Below are 23,153 nucleotides of genomic sequence, written 5' to 3'. Positions count from 1 at the left end.
AAATTGAATCCAATGTACTTATTAACTCATTTCATTGGTCCACCTCACACAAATCAAGAGCCCGATCTCTCTTAAACGGTCCAGATTTGCTAGTCCTTAAGTTTCAAACAGTAAAGTCCAGAGAAGTCTCAATTCATTTTTCCAAATATTTTTCTTCTCTCTATTAAGTTTTTACTTGGAATTGGACCCCTAGAGGTATATACCATATTCATTTCCAGTTAAAATGCGTACAAGCAAGCCATTGCATTTAAAAGCAAAGAGGAGCCACTTAATACTACTGTCTAGTGGTATTTCTCTTCATTTAGAAGCGAGAGGTCTTAAGTTCAAATCTCATGAACGACGAATTCGATACCAAATTAGACTGCCCATTATGTGACTATGCTAAAGTCGTATTTCAAGAAAAAAAAGGAAAAGAAAAAAAGAAAGAGTATTCTGCGTCCGTTTCTTTTTTATATGAAAAAGCAAAACGAAATAGTAGGTGGAAAATTTTAATTTTTAAGTTATTAACCTTTTAACACACATAACCTACTATTTATATAGGAACATGAGATGGTGTACCATCTTGTGTGACGGTCACACTGGAAAATCTCTCGATATCAACGTGAGAGGGCACGTGACTATTGACGTGGAGACCACCGATTGACCCCGAAACATGTGCATGCACAGGGCTCAACAGCTTATGTAACAGTAACACCCAACGATGGAGACTGTGGCAGTTAGATACCAGAAAATGGCGAGCCCACCGTTTTCTTCCACTCTCCCACTCCATTAAAACACCTTCCCACCAACTCCATTAAAATCCCAGTTCCCAGAGAGTTTCAGAGAACAAAAAACTACCATTTTTTGTCGCAAAAAACCAAACAAAATGCCTGCAGCTTGTGAAGATGTGGAAAACAGGCGAGCGAAAAACAGAGCAAGACAGCAGAGCTACTCGTCGTCCTCGTACGGGGTCGATGATTCGGAAGCCCAGTGGACTTCTTGGTTGGTGCCAATGATTGTTGTCGCCAATCTTGGAGTCTTTCTGTTGGTCATGTACGTCAATAACTGTCCCAAGAACAATTATGCGGCCGCGCAGGGGAAGTGCACGGCAAGGTTTCTCGGGCGGTTGTCGTTTCAGCCTCTGAAGGAGAACCCTCTATTCGGTCCTTCTTCCTCCACGTAATTTTACTTTCTCTGGTTTTCTAATTTAGTAAATTCTTACCCACTTTCCAATTTTCTGTTTTTTGTCTGTTGGTGTTTCTGTTTTGGTGGTTGAAATTCTGGTATTTGCTCTTTTGAATCCACTTGAATTTTTGGTGATCAAATTTTGAATTTTTTGTGGCAATAAATTAGCTGGATTGGAAGAACTGCTTGTCAGCTTGAGAAAACTTTTGAGCATCTGGGGCATTTTTTTAATGATTTTTGGTGAAAATTGGGATCGTTACACAGAGAGTTGCTATTAACACTCGAGAAATGTTGTCCTGCTCTTGGAAGTACAATATGTTTTTATAAGATCGGAGTTCGGGACAACTTCTTTGTAGTGACAGTAACAACTTCACCGGCCTTTGAAAAACTCCGATTTCTGAATTTAAGAAGCTGGAGGCCGGTGTTTGTGCAAATTTTTCTTTTTAGATTCAATGTCAAGAATCCCCTATAGTATCCAAAATTCTTCAAGGGTTATCGCAAGTTTTAGCAAATTGTATATAAGGTCAAGGTTCTTTTTATTATTTTGGTCTCAAATTAGTAGCCATTGGATGCTCAACCTAGAGCTTGTGAAAGCCAACGGATACAAGATTTCAAGCATAAAAAAATGTCAGTTTCTTACAGCATGCATACTAATGTTGTCAGAAGTTTTTGGCTCCTCCAATAGAATTGAGATCCTCTGTGGATCTCTTGTTCGGTGTCAACGGATTCGGAGATTTGGAGCATTTATTTCAAATCATGCAGTTTTCATGAGTCTATTCTACTGATCACTTCACACAAACTAAGAGTCCGTATCTCTCTCTCTCTTTTCAGTGGTCCGAATCTCCAGGTCCTTTGGCTCCAGACTCCTTCCAATAGAGTTACTGACTAAGTTGCACATATTTCTAGAGCTTATTAGGTCTGTCTTGAATTTAATTTCATGGAACCAATTTACCTTATTATATATCTAATACATGATCTGTCTTACTTTTAAATGAAGATTAGAGAAGTTAGGGGCTTTGGAGTGGACCAAAGTTGTGCATAAGCATCAGGGATGGAGGCTGGTCACTTGCATTTGGTTGCATGCTGGCATAATCCACCTGGTTGCTAACATGCTCAGCCTTGTCTTCATCGGAATCCGCCTTGAGCAGCAATTCGGATTTGGTATAGCTCGTTTGGGAGTGTTTCCATATAAGTGAATTACTCACCTTATCAATTACTTGATCCTGTATAATCTTAATTTGGCAGTAAGAGTTGGAATTATATATCTGCTGTGTGGATTTGGAGGGAGCATACTTTCCTCGCTTTTTATTCGAAAGAACATCTCCGTTGGTGCCTCTGGTGCGCTTTTCGGGCTTCTCGGAGCAATGCTTTCAGAACTAATTACAAATTGGACCATCTACACCAACAAGGTTTATATGGCCTTGATATTGAATAAGAACGGAAATTGTTATTAGCACTTCAAAATAGTCTTGACGTTTAACTTTCATGTTCGCTAATTTACTCTATTTCGCTTTTGCTTCCGCAGGTTGCAGCCCTTCTCACACTTTTAATCATCGTTGTCATAAACCTTGCCGTTGGAATTTTACCACACGTAGATAACTTTGCTCACATTGGCGGTTTTCTTACGGGTTTCCTCATCGGCTTTGTCTTGATGCCCCGCCCTCGCTTTGGGTGGTTGGAGAACCCGAATCTTCCTGCCGGAGTCAAAGTCGTCAAGTCCAAGTACAAGGGATACCAATATGTGCTATGGATACTCTCTCTCGTTCTGCTCATCGTCGGATTCACATTTGCATTGTTGATGCTCCACCGCGGAGAGAACGGAAATGACCGTTGCCATTGGTGTCACTACCTCAGCTGTGTTCCCACATCTAGATGGCATTGTGAAGAAAATTAACACCGTTATGTAAATTTTAGTTTTTATTTTTTTGTTTGAAGGGGAATTATGTACAATGTTCATTAATAGTAGTTGAAAACGTACAAAACTGAATAAGGGTACATAAAATGGCCTCGATAAAAATATTGCTGGAAAAAATTTTAGTTGTTTTAGGAAGTGAAAAACTGATTTTCTACATACAATGTATTTGTTGTGGATTTGGACATTCATTTTTTTTCTTTCTTACTTTCTTTTCATATGGTCCTGTTTGTAATTGCAATTTGCCTTCATTAAATTGTTCTGAATTAATATTTCTAAATGTTAGTATAACAATCATAGAGCTCCGTTTTTGTTTGAATTTTGATTACCTAGAAATTAAGAGGGGTGGGACAGAGAATGATTCAGGCTAAAACAGAACTTTGTGATCTTGCATGTAGCCATCTAGATACCAATGATCTTTAAAGTGTTGTACACTGTCAAACTTTTACTACGGAAATCCGTAGAAATTCTAATACCAAATATAGATGAGCAAAAAATTTGCATTTAAAAAACAACTGTTCTGAAAAAATGTCAAAAACATATAGAAATGGCTTCGCCCGGGTTCGAACCGGAGACCTTCAGTGTGTTAGACTGACGTGATAACCAACTACACCACGAAACCATGTTGTCAATAATCCTCTAACATTTTAGTTTTACAGGATCCCGGTTTAACTGTTTGACTTTTTATTTTTGGTCAACAGTTGTATGGCTCATTGAAAATTCATGAAGATTCTTTATTACACCAATCCAACGCTTACATCAATATAAAAACGCACATGATGCTTTTGGCTACTTCAAACCTAGTGGAGTGAGGTGTAGGTTGATGGAATTGTGCAAAATGGGAGGCCAAAAATTGATGATGATCTGGACGACGTTAACGCTGTTGTTTCCTTCAATGACATTGAAGTCTAGCACCGAAGAATGCACCTCCATGACGTCACTGGTTGCCATGTGCTACACGTTCATCACCTACGGGATGCCGTTTTTGGGGTCTCCGTGCTGCAATGCTATGGCCAGTCTCAAGGTTATTGCTGACACCATTGAAAATCGGAGATTTGCATGTAGATGCTTGATGGCCCTCATCGCCACTTACAACCCAAATGTGCCCATGTCATCTCCACTTTGCCTGACTTTTGTCAAGTCTCTTTGGGCTTCAACATCGATCCTAATACTGATTAATTGCAACTTGTAAGTGTCTCCTGCCTAATTGTCAAGAAGAAATTCCCTGCAACTGAAATATTATTGTGACGGTATTTCAAGTTAGTCCAAATACTTCTATCCCTAGCTAATTAATTTGGTTGAGATGCCACCACCATGATATCCGGTGTATGCAAGTTTCTCTTCAACTTGTCGTTATGGTTTTGGTTTGTGATGGATGCCTAATGTGTTGGAAAAATTAAGGTCTAATTGCTATATTAAATCACATGAAAAATCAAGAAATAATTAATGCACTTATATATCAAAGTAATGCATGCACATGAGTAACCAATGTTAAATGAACATGATATAATGGATTAGAAAAACCTAGAAAATACAGTTGAGGCAAGTGTTGGACACTTTGTCCTTAAGAAAAGTTTACGCCCCATTACAATACTCATGGTTGTTCGGCGCATGTCTGCCAAGATACAACGACCACATCCTTATAATAGTAGCACTCCAAATCAAGGCTCCATGAACCACGATTGTGTTGAAAACTCTCTCATATGGACTCAATGAGACTCTCTAATATTTAGTGCACTCTATCTATGATTATGTAGATAATGATTTTTTTTTTTTTTTTTTTTTTTTGAGATTATAGGGGACTTCTCTATTTATAGAATGTGAAATATCTCTTTAGAAAGCATGTGACTATTCATAAAGAGTCAAAAGTTGCAACATTTCATTTAAATAGACATATCTTTCTATCAAAAAGCTCCGCTTCTAATTTCCATTCAATTAATAAATTTAATATAATAATATTATTATTAAATTTTCCAACGTAATGATGTATACATGATGGTGCAGCATACTACGAGTCACAAATTTGCACGAGTAGGTTCCGGAAACTATATAAATGGCAGACCAAAATAAAGAGTCGGGATTCAGCTGCAGAGGAGGGAGTTAGGTTCGATTTTTAGGTTGTCAAAGGAACACTTCTCCGTCATGGGGATATATCTTCACTCTCTCTACCTATCAAGTGATGAGTGACAGAGTGAGATGAGGAGAGCGTGATAAATCCCCGATGTAAGTTATTCTTTGGTGCAAGACAACCAAAATTGGTACGAGAAAACAAAAAGGTAATTGTTCTAAGGCTCAAGTGGTCTTACAAGCAATACTAGATTAAAAGTTTGATATGTATACAAGCACACAATCATAATTACATCGTAATGGAGTTTGAATCCGTGAAGGTACAGTCGCAGTTTCGGAAACTATGTTCATCTTTTGACATCCATAGTGCCAAAGTTTGATGGTAACAACAGTGTTTGTACATCTAAGGTCAAGTAATTAAACTCACAAACATCGCTACCATACAGAAATACGTATATAGGAAAAGAAGACACGCAACATCACCGTGGATTGGAGCTTCGGACTCTATTCAGGCGGCTAGGGCTGAAAAAGGCTCTATTTCGGAGGTCACCATCCTCAGCAAAACTCGTATCTGAATAAGTTCCTGCATCCCAAAACTCCGGAACAGACTTCTTGGACAAACCATATTTATCAAACTCAAGCCTTTGCCTAGGGGCACTTTGTGACCTGACCTTTGCGCGGAATGATTCCGTGTTAGCCATGTAGTTAGGGTAACCGGCATACCCATTAAAGAAACCCCACGAGCACTCACTCCTTGCCTGCGTGAAGGGATGACCTCTTCTACCACTGCTTCCAGGTCTAGAGGAGGCAGAAAATGCTTGTGGGCTGTTCTTGGTGGTCCTAAAAGCTGCTTCATCTGTTGCCAAGGGATATTTCAGAGATCGCAGTGAAACAACATCGATAGGAGCTTGAGGTGTGTTGAAGTTTGATCCTTTTGTCGAGCGTTTTGATGGAGAGTCATATGTCATAAAACCTGGGTTGTAACGATCTGAAGACAGAACGCGATGTGCTGTTTCACAGGTTTGGGGTCTACGCTGGGAGCCCAAGTGAGACTTCCAAGTATCTACTTCAAGAATTTTGTCAACCTTCACATCATCTGAATGCTCATATCTCAGTGAACCATCTCCGCGGTTGTCCCATGCACTTTCTTCCATCCACTGGTCTAACCAACCTGACGCCAGCCGTCGTCTGTCTAGATTTATGGCATCCCTTACAGTTGAATTTGAACCACATCTCTAAAAATAATGGCATGCGGTAATTTGATCAACATCCAAGTTTCATTTAAAGTTAACAAATGAAATCGAGATAAGTATCGAAGAAAGAAAGTTCAACAATGTCTCAAGATTGAATATCATTCAGAGGGGTTGGATTTGATAGAAGGGAATTCCAAAATTACATGAAAAACATCATGTAAGGTAGGAGGCCCGAATCAAATTCTACACAGCGATTGAAGTAAATACCTGCAGTATCGAGGGCCCGTCAACTTTGCTGCTATATACGCGGTGCTGGTATCCAATTTTGTCAGGGCTTTCTGGCAGCTGCAAGTAAACATCAAAGAAAATGAATACCAATTACGTCGCATTAAGCAAAGTTGGACTCGACATATAGTAATCAAATTTGCCCTTGGGATTATTCAATAAAACACTAAGCGCGGATTCATGATACGAGTATAAAATCTGAATCAAATTAAACTTGACAGTGCGGATTCATGATACGAGTATAAAATCTGAATCAAATTAAACTTGACAAAAAGAATCAGTAAATGGAATGTGGTCAAAGGAGAAGTAAGTCTGCTTACCGGGTGATACGATAGGGAGGATTTGCTGCTAGAATGTAGAGATTCAGACAAGAGCGATCGAGTTGCACGCGCTCGGGCTTGGACTCGGACCAGTGTCTGCATACGCCTGAGCATGTCTGCCGATTGCTTTCTCACAATGTGACCTCTCACCAAAGCTTGAAGCTTCACCAGTGATTTGAGTGCTCTTAGGGCCCTTCTTGCCTTTTCACAGTGCCACAAAGTTTCGGGCAATCAGACCATCGATATTGCAGCGTACTACTAATTAACAAAATACAGTACAAATCGAATGTATGAATGAAACAATTTCTTTAAGTTCTTAACCGTGACGTTATTTCCCGCTAATTTGAAAATTAGGTAGGACACACTGACAACTCAACTCTAGCATACAAATTTTACAAAGGGAGAGGCTTGTGGATGAAATCATGATCTCACTCACAAAGGTTCCCTACCAAACAATCAAACAAAATAAAGAACAAGATTATTAAAAAAAACACTCAATCATCTAAGTACAATAAAGTCACATACTACAGGCATGTTTGAGACTGACGCTAAAAAGTATAAAAACGTTGCTTTCAGGTCCAACATTTCTCATAAAGGTGCTTATTAGCAGAAGTAATTTAAATATAAATCGTCCCAAACGGGCTCTGAGTAAAAGCATCCCATTGCAATTTCATCAAGTTAACCCATGCTACTGACTCTATTAATTAATCAAAGGTTAAGTTAAATAAATCCCAACTTGATCAAATTCCCACTAGTCAGTTTGAATTTGAACGCAAGTGGAAAAAGGAAAGTATGGGAGCAGTTTTTCTCCAAGTGAAAGCCATCACCATACCACCAGAAAGGGGAGAATATATTATATGGCCATCATATCACCAGAAAGGGTACAATGGGCCCACCAGCCTAGCTGGAAGACCGTACCAAGGTTAAATTTCCACAAAATGACAGTTTTATCCTTCCGCATGCCATGTGGCAGTGGTAACATTAACAGCAGAAGAGAATCGGGGATCGTTCGGAAGAAGAAATTTTTAAGGCGGTCGGAATACGCAGTGGTATGTTATGAGTTATTATATAAGTAGAAGAAGTTTTTATTTTTATTTTTTTTTATTTTAAAATATCTTGCTATTTGTATAATAACGTATGTACTCGTGTTCCAAGCATATGAGAAAATTTCTTGTTTGGAACTGCTTTTAAACTGATATAAATACATTTCGATGAATATATTTTTGCAACGATTCTCTATGCAAAAACAATTGAATTTTGAAAAAAAAAAAAAACACTTCAAATAATTTAAAATTTTAAAAATATTTTTATTTTTTAAATCTACTTTCAAACAAGCCTCAGATTGTTGACGAAGAAGGATGGTTCTAACTCTCTAATCAGCTGCGCCCACGTCATCTGGGACATTCTAAATACAAGTGGAACGGACGATAGTAACCCTTATGTGACAAAGAAAGAAGAATACTCCAGAACAAGGTAAATACGGATTACGCGTACATTCGGTAAATGTACAGTAAACAACTCTGTGGATACCACAGAGAATCACTGCTTGAACACTCCGACAGTGACCCAGCGAGTTGACACGTCAACTGCAGCAGTGTCGGCGGAAATCTAAATTTGTATTTTTTTTTTTTTGTTTGTGAAAATCTATGTTATGAAGCTTCAAACTTCGAAATTGGGTTGTATAAGAGGAAAGGAAGATCCTTGGAAAAATGAAAAATTGCCATTTCCAAAGGTAATTTCAGCTACGGACAGGGGTAGAAACGGAAAAGAATTAAAAAAAGGCGAAGTCACTAACCAGATATCGCCGGAAAGTGGACTGTATCTTCACCGCGGCGAGATGGCGGCGGAAGGTTGAAGGCGCCGCCACGGGAAGGCTGACTTGCGAGGAGGTCCCTGGTGGAGCGCCATTAGTGAGGCGGACGACCTCAGCCGCCGCATGAGCCGCCGCGAGAGCAGCCTCAGCGACGGCGGCAGTAGCGGCTGCTACGGCTATGGCATGCTCGTTGGCGTCCAGGCCCGCCCATTCCTGAGCAGCAGGTGATGACGTGGAGGCGCCGGGCTTGTGCTTGTTAGACCCAGAAGTAGTCTTCTGACTCTTTTCCTTGGTGGTGTGCTTGTTCGTCGGAGACGGGATGTTTTTGGGCCGTTTGGGGCCGAAGAGTCGCCGGAAAAATCCCATTTCTCATTGCAGTGGGAAGAATAAGCACATGGAACGACGGAGTTGGGGAATTTGTGCCGGGGGGGGTGCGTGAGGGAGAAGCCAAAAGCCAAAAGCAGAAATAAGGAGTGTTGGAGTGACAAGGGAGTGAGCGATAGAGATGAAAGCGAAGATTGTGGACGAGTGTTTGGAGTTTTGGAGAATTTTAAGAGTGGTGGAGGTGGACAAGGATGGGCTTTGTCGCACAGTTAGGTGGGCCCGGCGCATTTAAAATGCAAATGCAAAAAACTTTGGGACTTGTTATATATTTGAAAGAAAAAAAATACAGTTGTAAGGAGTGTAGAATGAGATTTTTAGAGCGTCAATAACACTTTTCAAAACTTTTGGAGTATTTACAATTTGCATGTTGGGCTTTCCTCCTGGGTTTTACATCTCTAGTTGGGCTACAATATACACATTGATCCATTTGTTAAATGTTGAGCAAATTTCAACTCTGCCATCTAAAGGCAAAATGAGTTTTTAACAACAGAATTTTTACGATGCTTCGGAGTTTTTTTAATCATTATATCTTTGGTTAAAAATATAAAAATTAATATTTATTGGTTAAAATGTCCAAAATATCGGTTTGAGAGAATCGAGTGAGATCATGGGGGACGGGAGAAAAGGCAATACTAGGACATTCTCTCAGTGTTATCCAATAATCTGACACCACTTGATCACTTGCTTGACATGTAGGCTTTCTTTTTAAAAAATAGAGGGGATTGACTGATGGCTGAGTCACGACAGTCCACCTTTCTGGGGTCAGGATGACTCATAAAAGCATTTTAGCTGCCCTCTTATCACTATCGTATGATTCATTAGCACTAAAAATTGAACCCAGAACAAATCATGTGGAGGGACCACCCCATGGTGATTGCTTTACACAGACAAACATATCGACAACTATGTAGTTGAATTATGGTTAATCAATACAACGATAGTCAATGTACTTGTCGAAATTTGATGGTCAGACTAATCAGCTCTCAAGGTAGTCTGCCCCAAGTGTAATCTTCTGAAAACTTGCCGTTTTTAGTTGGAGAATTATGTTTTGCAGTTACCTTGGTTTGGAAAGGGAAAAACAAAAACAGAAAAATGAAAGGATAAATGGAGAAATGATCATATGATGGGTGCCCCTTCAAAATTACATTTAGAAACCAAAAATGGACATTTCAGACATTTGAGACTCTACACTATACAACAGACTTAGTTTAACAGAGGAAAGTCTGAAGTGCTCTATCTGCCATCATTAAAAAAAAAAAAAAAAAAAAAAAAAAAGAGCCCAAAGAACGATGGAGTTTGGACATCGAGATCCATAGCCTACAGAAAACCTCCAAAAAAACACATGAACAGTTGAGTGTCAGCAAGATCTTAGGGCAGAGTCAGAATTTTATTCTTGAGTAGGCTAATTGAAATTAGTACCATAAAATTATATTTGCTTATATAAAATTGTATAATTATCAATATAAAAGAACAACACAGAATATAAACTATTCTCAAAATCATAACCCTAATCCAGAAATTCCAGGACCATATAAATAGCTAACCTACTAATTAAACCAAGAATAAGTAAATAAAGAGATTAAGAGCATACCAAATGTGACATTTATTAGAAAATCGCAAAGGAAAGTAAGGAAATACGGAGATAGGGATCTAATTCTGGATTTAAGAAAAAAAATATTTTTCTTTTCTTGAGTAAGAAGCATAGAGGTTAAATTGCATATGATAAATGATCATTTTCTTTTACGAATAGGAAAAAGGAGGACGGAAGATAGGACTAAATCATAACTTTCAGCATAAAACGTATTATTTATTACCTATCCTCTGCTATACATACATTAAATAATGACTTGTATTGAATAGTGCTATTCACACAAAAGAGTAGTGTTATTTACATTCATTTTTACCTCCAACACACCCTTACTAATTTTTTTTCATTGACTATCTTCAATTCATTGGATCCGACAGCCAAAAATTGAAAAACATATGTGAGAAGTAAAAATAAGTGTATGTAAAAATACGTGTACGAATAACACTATTTTTACAGAAAACCTCCCTGAATTACAGCCCACCTTAACCTTGTGGGTGGCTCTGCCATCATCTACGTGCAGTAGTTGAGAATGACCACGTGGATCGTGTTCGTTCGAGAAGAATATGTTAGGATCAGTTTGTTGGTTTATCACCCGGTTTAGCTTGTTCGTGCATGCACTGAACCACCCGGTTCGTTTCAAAGTTGTACAAACCCTGTGTAATGAACATCGAAAGATCCAAACTGGCTAACAAGACATGAACATAAAAGCTTGAGCATACGATGGCGGATTTTTGTAGGGATACATCTATATTCTGAATTCTTAGTGCACTAGAGTACTCGCCATTTGCAGTCAGTGCTACTTGAAGTGAAAGCTTGAGCATCCTCAGGCTTTAATGAGATGATGTAAAAGGGCGACACTGAGTCAACAAGGTTCCTCGCATTACGAGGGTCAGGGAAATGTCTATTGTACGCAGTCTTACTTTTACTTTGCAAATAGACTATTTCTATAACTCAAAGACCTTCCGATAACAAAAAAGTGATATTTCCGTTACGTAAAGGCTCGCCCTTAGTTTCAAAATGATATACCCATGTAAGTAGACCTATAGTCATATCTTCTCGATAAGGTCATATCTTGTTGTCATTATTATCCGTGAAGAATTCAAAAACTTCCTGTTCCCCAAAGTTGAAACATTTTTTCCATTTTATTCAACAACTTTAAGTTCTCTCTCTGATCCCCATATCATCACAGATCAGAGCATACATTCGAGGGAAGAAAAAAACGAAAAAAGACAGCATAAGCAAAATGATGAAACTTGAACATTATTCCCTTGGCAGCGTCGTAGTAGCGCATCAGTTGATATCTGCAAAAGGGATTAAATTATAAAACGATCTTAATTAATCCTACAAATTGTAATTAATGTACGATGATCAATTAAACATATACTTTTAGTTGACTAACCACAAGTGAGGGGGGAGAGATTGCACTGGGCGGGGAGGCGAGCGGCGACCCTGACAGCGTTGCAAATGCATTCAGGATGGACGGCTTGGAGCGCGCTACAACAATCAGAGCTCGGGTTGGTGTTGGTGGAGCCAGGCACCACAAAAGGTGCACACACATTTAGGCTGCTCAGCTCGGCCGAGCAACTGCTGCCCTGAGCATCAGCCTTCTGAGTATGCACTCAGATGCTCAGGGCAATAAACAACACAAGGATTGTAGCAGCTTCGAAGCAGCTGAAAGAGTTGATAAGATACTTGAAGGATGCCATGATTACCACTCCACCGTTTGTGTTAGAAGGTAATTACTACTATTTGTATGGATTAAGATTTCTGATTAACTATGGATTATCTTGTAGGATAATCAAGTCCATTTATAGGTGGCAATTGGGCAAGGAAGAGGTGGCTTCATGTATGAATCACCTAATTACTGCTGGTTAGATGAACAATTTCGTGTAGGGGAAAATCATGTAGGTCTCATGACCCAGTTAAATTTTGTTATTTTTTAAGATACAAACGGGTGTTAAGTACGAAATTCACAAATGATGCATCAGGTGTTATGTATTAGACCAATTAGATAGTGTAGTAAACACTTGAAATCGTGCTACACCGCTCAATGTGTAAATGTGCCGCTTAATGGTCGACATTGATAGTTTTTTCATGTGTACGTATTATGTGTTTGCACAACATCTGAATGGTTAGATTGTAATATAAAATCAGCTGCTGGTGTGAGAAAATTGAGATTTGGATAGAACCCTTTCATTATATGAAAAATCAGCTGCCTTCGGCTGGAAGAGCAAATGCCTTGAAAAAAGAAACATGAATTTGAAGTACCAAGCAGAGCAAAACAAAATGCCAATGCTAGGAGGAAGATTCATCCTCAGCTGCAGCAGGAGCTGTCCAATACTTTTTCACGGTGAACAGCAGTTTTTCCCTCTCGTGAGGACCGTCTTCGTGGTCTACAATCTGACTGTCCCATTCCATGCCGTTGATGATGCTCTTGATTTTTACCAACACATCTACGTCATCTCGAATGATCACGCTCCCCTCTGGCCTCAGAATTCTGTCCATCTCCAGCAAAATGTCATCCGCATTGCATCTGCAACTCGAATGTGACATACATTGGTACATGTTACTAATTGTCACACACAAATTACTAATGCACGTAAACCGTAGCAAATGTTTTTTAAAATTTGAAGTATATTATGAGTTTCAGGTTTACCTATCCTGATACAGGCTAAACACTGAATCAGCATGAATGAAGCCATAAGTTCTTGGATATGTAGACATTGCTTCACACCTGCAAAATTAATACTACTCCGAGCGTGTTAGCCAGCCTTGAAATTTTTATATGTCATAAAAAATGTATGATAAAATGTTACTGGATTTACCAATTCTGATATGTTCCAATCAGTCCTCGTTCGTAGATGATTCCTAGTGTGTTAACCTTAACTTCCACCGGAACGACATTCATGACCCAGACAGGTAGATCAACTAGGGCAGCAGCAAATCCACCCGGCTGTGCATTCATGTCCAAAATGTTTCTGTACCTTCCAGGGTTTCCGAGCTGATTATTCACTGATTTATAGTACGAAACCCTCTTCTTCCACAGCTCCGAATCTTGCTTAAAAACGTCAGCCGTCACACCTTCCACAGTTCCCTTGCTAATCCTTAGCGGGATTGCATTGAGCCTATGTGGCCGGTTTGCCAATTTTCCTCCTGCAACTTCTTCATTGTCTGAAACTTCTGGCAATGGGGTCAAACAAGTCTCCAACTTTGTGTACCTGCAACATTTTGTACAAGAAAAAGAAGTAGATGAGTTTAAGGAAATAGTTCAGTTATGTTTTTCTTTCTAACCAAATCAACGAAATTCATTAAAAACGTGTGCACGACACTAATCTCAATAAGATCATAACATTTATGACTTTAAAAGGTAAAACTAAAGCGAACACATACCAAGCCGTATCAGGATCATTGGTGGGGCAGAAATTGCTAGCCTTACCGAGCTTACGGTTATTTTGGCAACTCAAATGGTTGGTTGGTTTTTGCCAAATGGCAATGTCGTCCTTCTTCACCAACTTTTTCCAGCAAAGGCTCTTGGCTACATCCTCTATGGAAGTCTGCTCCTCATTCAAATCCTCTTTGGTTCTTTCCCAACCCTTCCAATATTTTGCCCAGAGGATCGGTGGGCCCCATAGATTCCAGTACCTGTCCGGTCGTAGAACTTTGTCCACCTCTGTTAAGTAAACCCTGTCTGTACTTGTTCACCCTAAAAATTACAAAGCCTACGTGGCGCGCAGGTCGAGTAACTAACAAGCTAACTACGTCATTCGATTGAATGCGGGGCGTGCCAACTAGTTGGCCGAGCTTGGCCGAGGAGTAAAATTTGTTGATGTTGTGTTAAGCGCGTTGCTGACTTCTTTATCTTGCGACTGCAGCTGAGGAAGGAACAAATCTCGGCCTTTGGGTTCTCGAGCCTGAAGACAAGGCTGCTAGTTTTGCGAAGTTCACAAATCGTCGGCATCGAATTCGGTCACAGTGGTTATATTCGGGAGAGTATAAGCACGTCGAATCGACACCAGACTGTATGGACACAAGTATTCAAAGGTAATGTGTGTCTTGATGGTAAATGTGATTCGGCTCTCAGAATGCCGAACTCTGAAACTCACTTGGGAGTATCCAATCATAAAACCATTCGGCGTTTAATGTGTCGAATGTCGTAACTTGTAACACCTTACTTCGCCGAAAAGGCTAATAAGATGACCTCTGCTAATAAGGATTCGGAAACCCTTCTCGACCGAGACTTGGATAGGTAACCAGTCGGCCTCGACACAGTGCTGTTTATCCAAACTGAAGGTGCTCCTAGGTCGGCTGATTCTATGGCAACAATGCTGTTTATCCAAACTGAAGGTGTTCGCCGGTTACCTTTACAGTATTGTTTATCCAAACTGAAGATGTGTCGGCGGGAAAAAGAAAATAAAAAATCTCAAGATGTTTGAGAGGTTTTGCGCAGGGCAGTTGTGTGTTGAATTGGAGGTCCTTGAATTGCACCCTAATTTCTCTATTTATAGCAGCAAAACCCAGTCCTAACCATACTCGAACTAGGACTCCTTACCCCAATCCATCTTATCTCGGCCAATCCTACTTCTATTAAGACTTTGAACTCATCCCCTTTCGAGGCCATATTCATTGTTGGTTGAGAATCCAAATTGCACTAGGACTTCTTTGACCCATTTGCTCATCCAAACTACTCCTTCTTGCAATAGGACTCGACCATCCTTGCTGAATGGCCCGGGACCACCTGGTAGCCCATAGTATGTTTGAAACAGCTTTGGGCCGAATATAAACCTACACTCGGCCCAATAATATTATTTTAGGCCCAAACAGTACCAATTTAGAATGTGCAAAATTACGCAAATATGTAATGACTAATTCACACGTTATGATATAAGCAGATGACAAATGTGAATTTTGGAGTTGATATGAAGTTTACCATGTTGGCCCCAAGGAATGAGGCAGCGAGAGCAATGGGCCATGTCAAAGGCTCTAGAAAGGTAGGGAAGTCTTTTCGACGCAAGGACTCCGATGAGGGCGGGCACTCCTCACTCCAGAGCAAATTGGACTTGCGACACGTGCGTGACCCTCAGCGCAAACGACATGGTGAAGATGTCGGGGGACAACGGGTACACTCCCCAACTTGTGAGAAATTTTTAGTTATGACGGGAATACGAGTGATACACCACGTATTTTTATGTAAGTGGTGGAAAATTTTATTTTTTAAGTTATTAACTTTTTAATACACATATCCCACTATTTATATAGCGACACGTGGTGTACCATATCGTGTGACGATCACACTAAAAAATCTCTCCCAACTTGCAACCTGCATTGCATGCATGTAGAGGAAATAATAAATTAACATCACATGGCTGCCACGTGGACTGTGACCAAGTCAACAGCGTTGACTTTGTTAAAAATAAAAAAAAATATTTTCAATGTGCAGAATGAGAAATAAAGTGTGAAAAATTGTTTCTCGATAAAATTTGTGGCATGAGATCAACTTCAAAATAAGGTGCAGAAAATTATTTCTCGAAAAATATTATAACACATGATCAACTTGATGTCATGATTTGATGTTACAATTAGGTTACAATTAGATTATGTAAAATATAAATGTCATCATGACATTTGATATACAAATTCGTAACTATAGACATTGAAATTTCAGTGAAATAAATGTTAACCAATGCATTAAAATTACAACCTTTATTCATTGCACCTACATCACACACTCATTTTACCTACAAACTCCACTCATTTCACCTACAACAACCACTCACTTCACCAAAAAAAAATGGATGGTGGTGATTCATTCTCAAAGCCTATAAATAGGCTTCTCCATCAAGGGATAAAAAAAAAAAAGGAGACCAATTCATTTCACACCAAAACCTTGAAGCTTTGAAACTCTAAAGCTCTCAAGCAAATCCCGAAGGATCAAGAAAGCCCTATTTGTTCTTCGTCAAATCCACCTTCAAGATCAAGCCTCAGCGGCCCTTGAAGAAACTTCCCTCAATCTTCAAGTTCAAGGCTCGACGGCCCTTGAAGAAAGTGTTCGTCGTTCATCCTAAGATCAAGCCCCAAAGGCCCTTTGGATCAACAACATCAACAAATCCACACACCCATTCTTCAAGATCAAGCCCAAAAGCTCTTGAAGATCTGTTCATCAATCGTTCATCCTAAGATCAAGCCCCAACGGCCCTTTGGATCAACAACATCAACAAATCCACACAACTGTTCATCCTAAGATCAAGCCCCAACGGCCCTTTGGATCAACAACATCAATAAATCCACACAACTGTTCATCCCTAGATCAAGCCCCAAGGGCACTTTGGATCAACAACCCATCCACAGATCTACACTTACGAAGATAGAATCAGATGATCAAATTGTAAAAGAGATTGTAACCCTAAAATCAATACAAAATATATTTTGTACACGTGTTCTTGTTTCAGGAAAATTCATGTTTACAGTAGCTTTCTCTTAAAAATTAACTTGCCGTAAATTACAGATCATCAACACGGTAATTAAGATTTGATGAAATTATTTTCCAAATCGAAATGTTTTATTTCGGATAGAGGAACCAATAATTTAGCCTTCATCGTTGACCAAAATATGCATAGTTAACAATGTATCGTAAAATATTTGCACTTGATATTTGTGCGAGACTCCTTTCTCAAGTTTTGGGGTTAATTCGTAAATTTAAAAAGCAAAAAATTAAGAGGGAGGAAATGTCTTATTTTGGGAAATTAAATCGCCCCTCCCCTTCCTATTTAGTTGTAATCATCAACTACCACGAATTCACCAAAATACTACTTTTATGATCTATTTGTATTATCATGTGTATCATTTCTTTAATGAAGATGAGACTCATATGTATTGGCAGACCCTACCTCTATTAGAAAGATGATACAAATAAGTGATAAGTGTAACATTACTCCTAATCCACGAGAGATTTTGTAGTGTAACTGGTACACCAGTTGGTACACTACATGTCACTATACAAATGGTAGGATATGTGTGTTAAAAAGTTAATAACTTAAAAAATACAATTTCTCACCACTTATATAAAAACACGTGGTGTACTACTCGTGTTCCGGTCATAATGAAAAATTTCTCCTAATCCACGCCTAAGTTCATATTATATCGAAATTTGTCCTAATTCACACGCGGCCACCAATTTTCTTCTAAGAAATAACCATTCAATAATTCGAGTTAAAACTGAATTATTTACCCAAGTGTATATTAATTTAGACTAAACCAGTAATAACTTAGTGCACGATGGGGCCAACTAAGAGTATTAAAAACTAATTATGTTAACGAAGGATAAAATCTGATTATAATTAATTAGTAAATAAACAAATAAGGAAAATGCAAGCTTGCTTACCCCATAGCCTGTATCAATGGCGGTCCGAATCGAGCCATCTTTGAGATTGATCAATTTGCCAATATCATCAATGTACGCGTCCGCACCGTGAGGGAACATGGTGCCTCCCCCAAGGAATTTGAACGTGTCTCCTTCGTATATGATCCAATTCTGTGCAGCCTTCTCCACCGTCAACTCCTTGTGCGGCACATTGGCGTACCACGCCAGATCCCGGCTTCTCGGCCAGGAGAACACGTTTTTGTGGCCGTACGGTGCCGGGATGCGGCACTTAAGGAACTCGCTCTTCTCGGGGCAGTGCCTCTCTCTGTATATGAGCCTGTCCCGGTCGAACTTCAGCGACCTCTTGGAGTCCTCGCACGGCGTGTACTCGCTGTATTTCGCGTTGCAGCACGGGTACTCGTTGGTGGCGGCGGAGTGGGAGGACGTGGTGGCGGTGAAGTTGGGGCTATGGTGGGAGTTGAAATCTAGGGGTAACGTGATTGTTGTTGTGTTGTTTGGATTTCGTTGGAGGATTTGCATGGGAGATTGAAGGTTGGCGAGGTGACGGTTTTGGTGACTGCGGTGGTGTCGTCGTGTTGCCAGAGGCCGAAGAAGTAAAAACAGATGCATAGGAAGAGGATGACGGGTAAGGTGTAGACGTTGCGTTTTATCCAAGGGAATAGTGAGGGTTTGGAGGGCTTGGAGGTTGGGTGGTACGGAAGGCGGTCGCCGTTGGAAGCCATGGATGTATGGTGTGTGGTGGAAGTGCATGATGACTTTCTTTCTATTCCCTGGGAATTTAAAGGGGTTTATTTGAGGGAGGTGGAGGCAGTGAGGGGTTTAAAGAAATAGGGTTATGACGCACGTTGGGGTGGTGTTGTTTGTCTAATTTATATAGACATTGGAATTAAATTTTGAAATAGATCTGCAGGAGTGCTTATTTTATATTGATAATACATTATTTAATTTGTAAATTAAATTTAAAATTTGGTATACCTAACAATTCCTACCTAGTAATGCTACCAAATAACTTGCCGAGTATAGATAGACAAGCTAACCTGCTCTTCTTTCTTTCTTTCTTGGTTAAGCCTTCACCTCTGCACACCAATTCAATTGATCAAAACACCCAAGACTCACCTAGAATCATCTCAACCATACATTGACAACAAGGCTTGGACAGATGTGCATAGATAAAGATGAGCAAGAAAATATTCTTCTAGGGTTTCAAATGCAGCCATGTATATAAACACTACTGTTTTCACTCTTCATGTTTTTAAGTTTTAGTTTTGCCGTTTCTCTTGCTTTTCTCACTCTCTAAAATTGGCTGCAAATTTTTGGTCGAAAAAAAGGTAACGTTCCGCTTGTACAGCTCCCGATTCTTGAGGTCATTTGCGGCCGTGTATTTTTGCTTAAAGTTTTGCAGCTAGTTAGGATTATTCGTTTTGGTTATGTATATATATTAAGCTCTGATCGATCGATCTCTGGAATGCAAAGTGCTCACTGATTTTTTGTTCTACTTGGTCTTCAAAATTTTGTCTCTGCTGCTCGATCTTCTTGTTTTTCTGCTTGCTTAAGAGTTTGACTAGTTTAATTTCGTTAATATTTTGTTACTAGTCTGAAATCTCTGTCTCTCTGATAAGAATTTAGTTTATAATTTCTTTATTCCAGTTTTACTTTGTTAAAATTTCAGCTCAATTGAACTGGTTCTGTAGTAATTGGTGGGTTCAGGGTTGATAAGCTTATGTCATTTTTTCAAGCGTAGTTTGGTTACAAGTTAGGCCATCTCCAATGGGGAGGGCTAAAGGTCGTCCAAAAGCCAAACAATGACCTGATTTGCCAAAAAATTCATCTCAAACTAATAGCTGGGCTATAATTCTGTGGAGCCTTCCAGATCATTATTTGGCCAAAGCGGCATCATGCAGACCAAATGTAGCCCTCCACTTAGCCACTTTTTTAGGGGCCAACTTCTCCGTTGCAATAATTGATTCTAATTCAATGCTAGATTTGAAAACATCTGATTGTGTGTTTCGTGCTGGTTGTTAACGTTGAATTTACTTTCTGCCTAATGTTGGTTTGGAAACTAGTTCAATTTCTGTGTTTATTTTTTCTCGTTATGCTGCTGACAGTGTTGTTTCCTTCCTTTTATCTTAGATCCCCATCATAAATTGTTGAAAGCTCATACAGAATATAAACTCTCCACTTTCACGAATTCTCCATTTTCAGAAACGTGCTAGCATCAATACAGAGTTATACTTACGCTTACCAGCACCGGGCATGTAATGCTCTTCCAACAATATTAGCATGACCAGAACTCTCGACATATTCAGCAAAACCAGCAACACCAGAACCAATAGCGGCAAGGGGCATTCAGTGCTACTTCCTTAACAATGTCCCAGCCAGGTTTCATTTTTCTTCTCCTCGCTACATATTGATTTTTGTTTGTTTGTTAGTTATGTAAAACATATTGTAGAAGGATGATGTGTGTGATACAGTGGGCATTGTAGAGCCCTTGTTTCTATTACCTTTTTAACACGTCCTGTCTAGTACTATATCTGCCTCTGCTTACCGTTCAGTGTTCCTTTCATTAAAATTAATTAGTATAGCAGATCTACAATAAAACGCGAGGAAAATCTTGTTGATCCAAATTAATATACGGACTTCAACATGATTTAAGCTTATTGCATGAAATAGTAAACACAAGAGGGTTAATTAATCTTTCCATTTCGATAAAAAAAAATCTATGAATATCTTAACTTGTTAGAGATTAAGGAAAGTTTAGTTAAATAAGACTAATAGAGGGAAAGAGACATTATTTATTAGCTATTAGCTGTCATAAAGAGAGTGATTTCTACTGCTTTGTGTTGCATGCCTTTATTTATAAGAGGCAGCGGCAATTTATCTTTAGTTCGAAAAAAACTTTTGTTTGTGAGTAATTAATTTCCTTAATGCTATAGGAAATCCTGGTACTCCGAGCTATTTGTTTTGGGAAACAAGCATTAGGGACTTATTAGAGAATTGGGTAATTTATTGTTTCCTAGTCCTTAAAATCATCTTCTCCTACTCTTGCAGGGAGGGATTACGATGTTACCACTACCAGGAGGGAAAGAATTTAGTGTATATAAATAAACAGGAGGGGTACGGGTTTTGCTCACCCAAAAAAAAAAAAAAAAAAACGAGACAAAGCAAATTCGTGCTTGAAAGTCGAAGCTATGGCTTCAGTAGTTTGGCAAAGTTTGCATAAGCATCTTTTAGATTCCGTCTTGGAGAGATTGGAGTCGCCAAAGGATTATTTGCATTTCAGCATTGTTTGTAAGTGGTGGTATTCTGTGGCAAAGGATAACTACAATCCGCGTGCTAAGGTGACAACTCCAGTGCTCTTGCTGATTCAGACTGCAAAAAGAGGCACATGGTCGTTGTGCGATGTCATGCAGAATAAGGTCCTTGATTTTCACGTACAGGTTCCAAACGTGCGATTCTGCGGCTCTTCAAAGGGATGGTTGATATACGTGGACAAGGATTCTGTAGTAACCCTGGTTAATCCATTCTTTAGGGTTAAAAGGACGAGAAAGAAAGAAAATTCCATCATTCGCCTTCCTCCACTCATCAGCGGTGTTCCACCATTGAAGACTTGGGATTCATCTATCAGCTACTATTTTGCCTACAAAGCCATACTTTCAGCAGACCCTGTATTATGTGCAGACAATTACATTGTTGTGGTGATATGCGAGGTATACTGTCAATTGGCTTTTATTAGACCCGGTAAAGACACAACATGGACCTTTGTTGCTGATAGTCGGCATATAATTGAAGATGTTGTTCCTGTTGAAGATGAATTTTACGGTGTTGATCAAGGAAGACGCAAGCTTGTAGCTTTTGATACTAGTGCTCAGTACAAGTGCAATGTAATATTGGATGTAGGCAACACGGAAGAAGTGCCAGCCAAGAGATACCTTGTGGATTTAAATGAGAAAAGATTTTTAATGGTTGAAAGGTATGGGAATGTTATAGATGGGAGACGAATGACTTATCAGTTCAGAATTTTTGAAATGAAGTCTCACAAGTGTGAGTGGACTGAAATATACGACTTGGGTGATGTTGCTCTCTTCGTTGGTGATAACTCTTCGATAGCTTTGGCGGCTTCGAAATATTCAGGATGTCAACCCAACTGCATATACTTCTACCACGACAACATTAGTCAAGGAGCCTTCCAACCCATGAAATCTCATGATTTTGGTGTGTACACCGTGAAGGATCAAAGCTTTTCGCAACCTTACCCAGAAGATATTATGACCCTTATGCAGATGACCAGTCGACCTCCAATTTGGGTTGAGCGACCTTTTAAGCTCTAAAAGGCTTTACTTTTTTTTCTCATGTTTGCCATATCTTAACTCATGTTCTATCTTGAAAATGTCGCTGCAATTTTCTTTTCCTATTGGCTGTTGGCTCCTCCAATTTTAATGAGAAATGGTATTTTTTTTTTTGTTTTCTTAAACTAATGAATATGGTCATTCAAATTAAAACAACACACACACACACACACACACACACACACATATATATATATATATATATTAATTCTTGAGGATTTCACACACACACACACACACACACACACACACATATATATATATATTAATTCTTAAGGATTTCATACACACACACACAGACACACAGACACAATATCTCTCAATGCATTTTCATATTTTAAAAGTGTTGCATAACAACTTTATTACCAATATCATCCAATCTCTCTGTTATCATTCATCTACTGATCTCCTATTCAATTTCTTAATCGATTCTTCAAAAAATTTTTGATCAAAAATGCTCTATCACATGGAGTTACGATATATATGCAATATGTACATTTTTCCACCCAAAAAGCTTGGGGTACGGAAAAATCTAGTACCCTTACCACACCAAATTTTTGGTATACTGAACTTCGTTGTGCCATAAAATCCGATTGACATGGCATGGGTAATTGTATCACTTTGGTATTAGGCTATTGTTTTTTGGTCCAAAACATTTTTGCTTTGCTAAGCAAGTCGCAAACATATTAAGACGAAACTTAAT

General features: G+C 39.1%; 3 protein-coding genes, 1 non-coding gene and 2 pseudogenes across 5 annotated transcripts; 2 read left to right on the top strand and 4 right to left on the bottom strand.

The window, feature by feature from the left end:
* The first annotated feature begins 865 nt into the window (after window positions 1-865).
* On the top strand, window positions 866-3,108 carry LOC137733178 (RHOMBOID-like protein 2). The gene is made up of 4 exons (XM_068472337.1): window positions 866-1,158; window positions 2,162-2,325; window positions 2,410-2,573; window positions 2,690-3,108. The coding sequence occupies exons 1-4, from the start codon at window positions 866-868 to the stop codon at window positions 3,056-3,058; spliced, it is 990 nt and encodes a 329-aa protein (XP_068328438.1). The 3' UTR covers window positions 3,059-3,108.
* A 516-nt stretch (window positions 3,109-3,624) lies between these two features.
* TRNAV-AAC (transfer RNA valine (anticodon AAC)) lies at window positions 3,625-3,698 on the bottom strand. The gene has a single exon. It is a non-coding gene; the product is annotated as a tRNA-Val (tRNA).
* Window positions 3,699-5,331: 1,633 nt separating this feature from the next.
* Window positions 5,332-9,253, bottom strand: LOC137735430 (protein IQ-DOMAIN 23-like). Its single transcript, XM_068474852.1, has 4 exons — window positions 8,737-9,253; window positions 6,942-7,142; window positions 6,604-6,681; window positions 5,332-6,378 (listed from the first exon to the last, which is right to left on the bottom strand). Exons 1-4 carry the CDS (start codon window positions 9,118-9,120, stop codon window positions 5,623-5,625), a joined length of 1,419 nt encoding a protein of 472 aa, XP_068330953.1. The 5' UTR covers window positions 9,121-9,253; the 3' UTR covers window positions 5,332-5,622.
* A 2,867-nt stretch (window positions 9,254-12,120) lies between these two features.
* LOC137734526 (protein MEN-8-like) lies at window positions 12,121-12,432 on the bottom strand (annotated as a pseudogene).
* Window positions 12,433-13,021: 589 nt separating this feature from the next.
* LOC137733217 (probable methyltransferase PMT16) lies at window positions 13,022-18,826 on the bottom strand (annotated as a pseudogene).
* A 363-nt stretch (window positions 18,827-19,189) lies between these two features.
* LOC137735201 (F-box protein SKIP23-like) lies at window positions 19,190-22,545 on the top strand. 2 transcript variants are annotated; one of them, XM_068474604.1, is made up of 3 exons: window positions 19,190-19,432; window positions 20,307-20,483; window positions 21,153-22,545. In XM_068474604.1, the coding sequence occupies exon 3, from the start codon at window positions 21,293-21,295 to the stop codon at window positions 22,430-22,432; it is 1,140 nt and encodes a 379-aa protein (XP_068330705.1). In that variant the 5' UTR covers window positions 19,190-19,432; window positions 20,307-20,483; window positions 21,153-21,292; the 3' UTR covers window positions 22,433-22,545. The 2 variants fall into 2 exon arrangements, with proteins under 2 accessions (XP_068330705.1, XP_068330704.1); XM_068474603.1 differs by having other exon boundaries at window positions 20,235-20,483.
* Window positions 22,546-23,153: the final 608 nt, after the last annotated feature.

This window comes from Pyrus communis, chromosome 5, assembly GCF_963583255.1.
Source record: "Pyrus communis chromosome 5, drPyrComm1.1, whole genome shotgun sequence".
Lineage (NCBI taxonomy): Eukaryota > Viridiplantae > Streptophyta > Magnoliopsida > Rosales > Rosaceae > Pyrus > Pyrus communis.
The sequence above is the reverse complement of the archived record's forward strand: the minus strand, read 5'-3'. Positions and strand labels throughout refer to the sequence as shown.

Excerpts from the sequence above, each read along its gene's own strand:
- LOC137733178 (XM_068472337.1), top strand. The coding sequence starts at position 866 with ATGCCTGCAGCTTGTGAAGATGTGGAAAACAGGCGAGCGAAAAACAGA. Across the intron at positions 1,159-2,161 it reads TTCGGTCCTTCTTCCTCCAC|ATTAGAGAAGTTAGGGGCTT; the intron begins GTAATTTTACTT and ends TTTTAAATGAAG. Across the intron at positions 2,574-2,689 it reads GGACCATCTACACCAACAAG|GTTGCAGCCCTTCTCACACT; the intron begins GTTTATATGGCC and ends TTGCTTCCGCAG.
- LOC137735430 (XM_068474852.1), bottom strand. The coding sequence starts at position 9,120 with ATGGGATTTTTCCGGCGACTCTTCGGCCCCAAACGGCCCAAAAACATC. Across the intron at positions 6,682-6,941 it reads CCTCCCTATCGTATCACCCG|CTGCCAGAAAGCCCTGACAA; the intron begins GTAAGCAGACTT and ends GTTTACTTGCAG. Across the intron at positions 6,379-6,603 it reads ACGGGCCCTCGATACTGCAG|AGATGTGGTTCAAATTCAAC; the intron begins GTATTTACTTCA and ends CATTATTTTTAG.
- LOC137735201 (XM_068474604.1), top strand. The coding sequence starts at position 21,293 with ATGGCTTCAGTAGTTTGGCAAAGTTTGCATAAGCATCTTTTAGATTCC.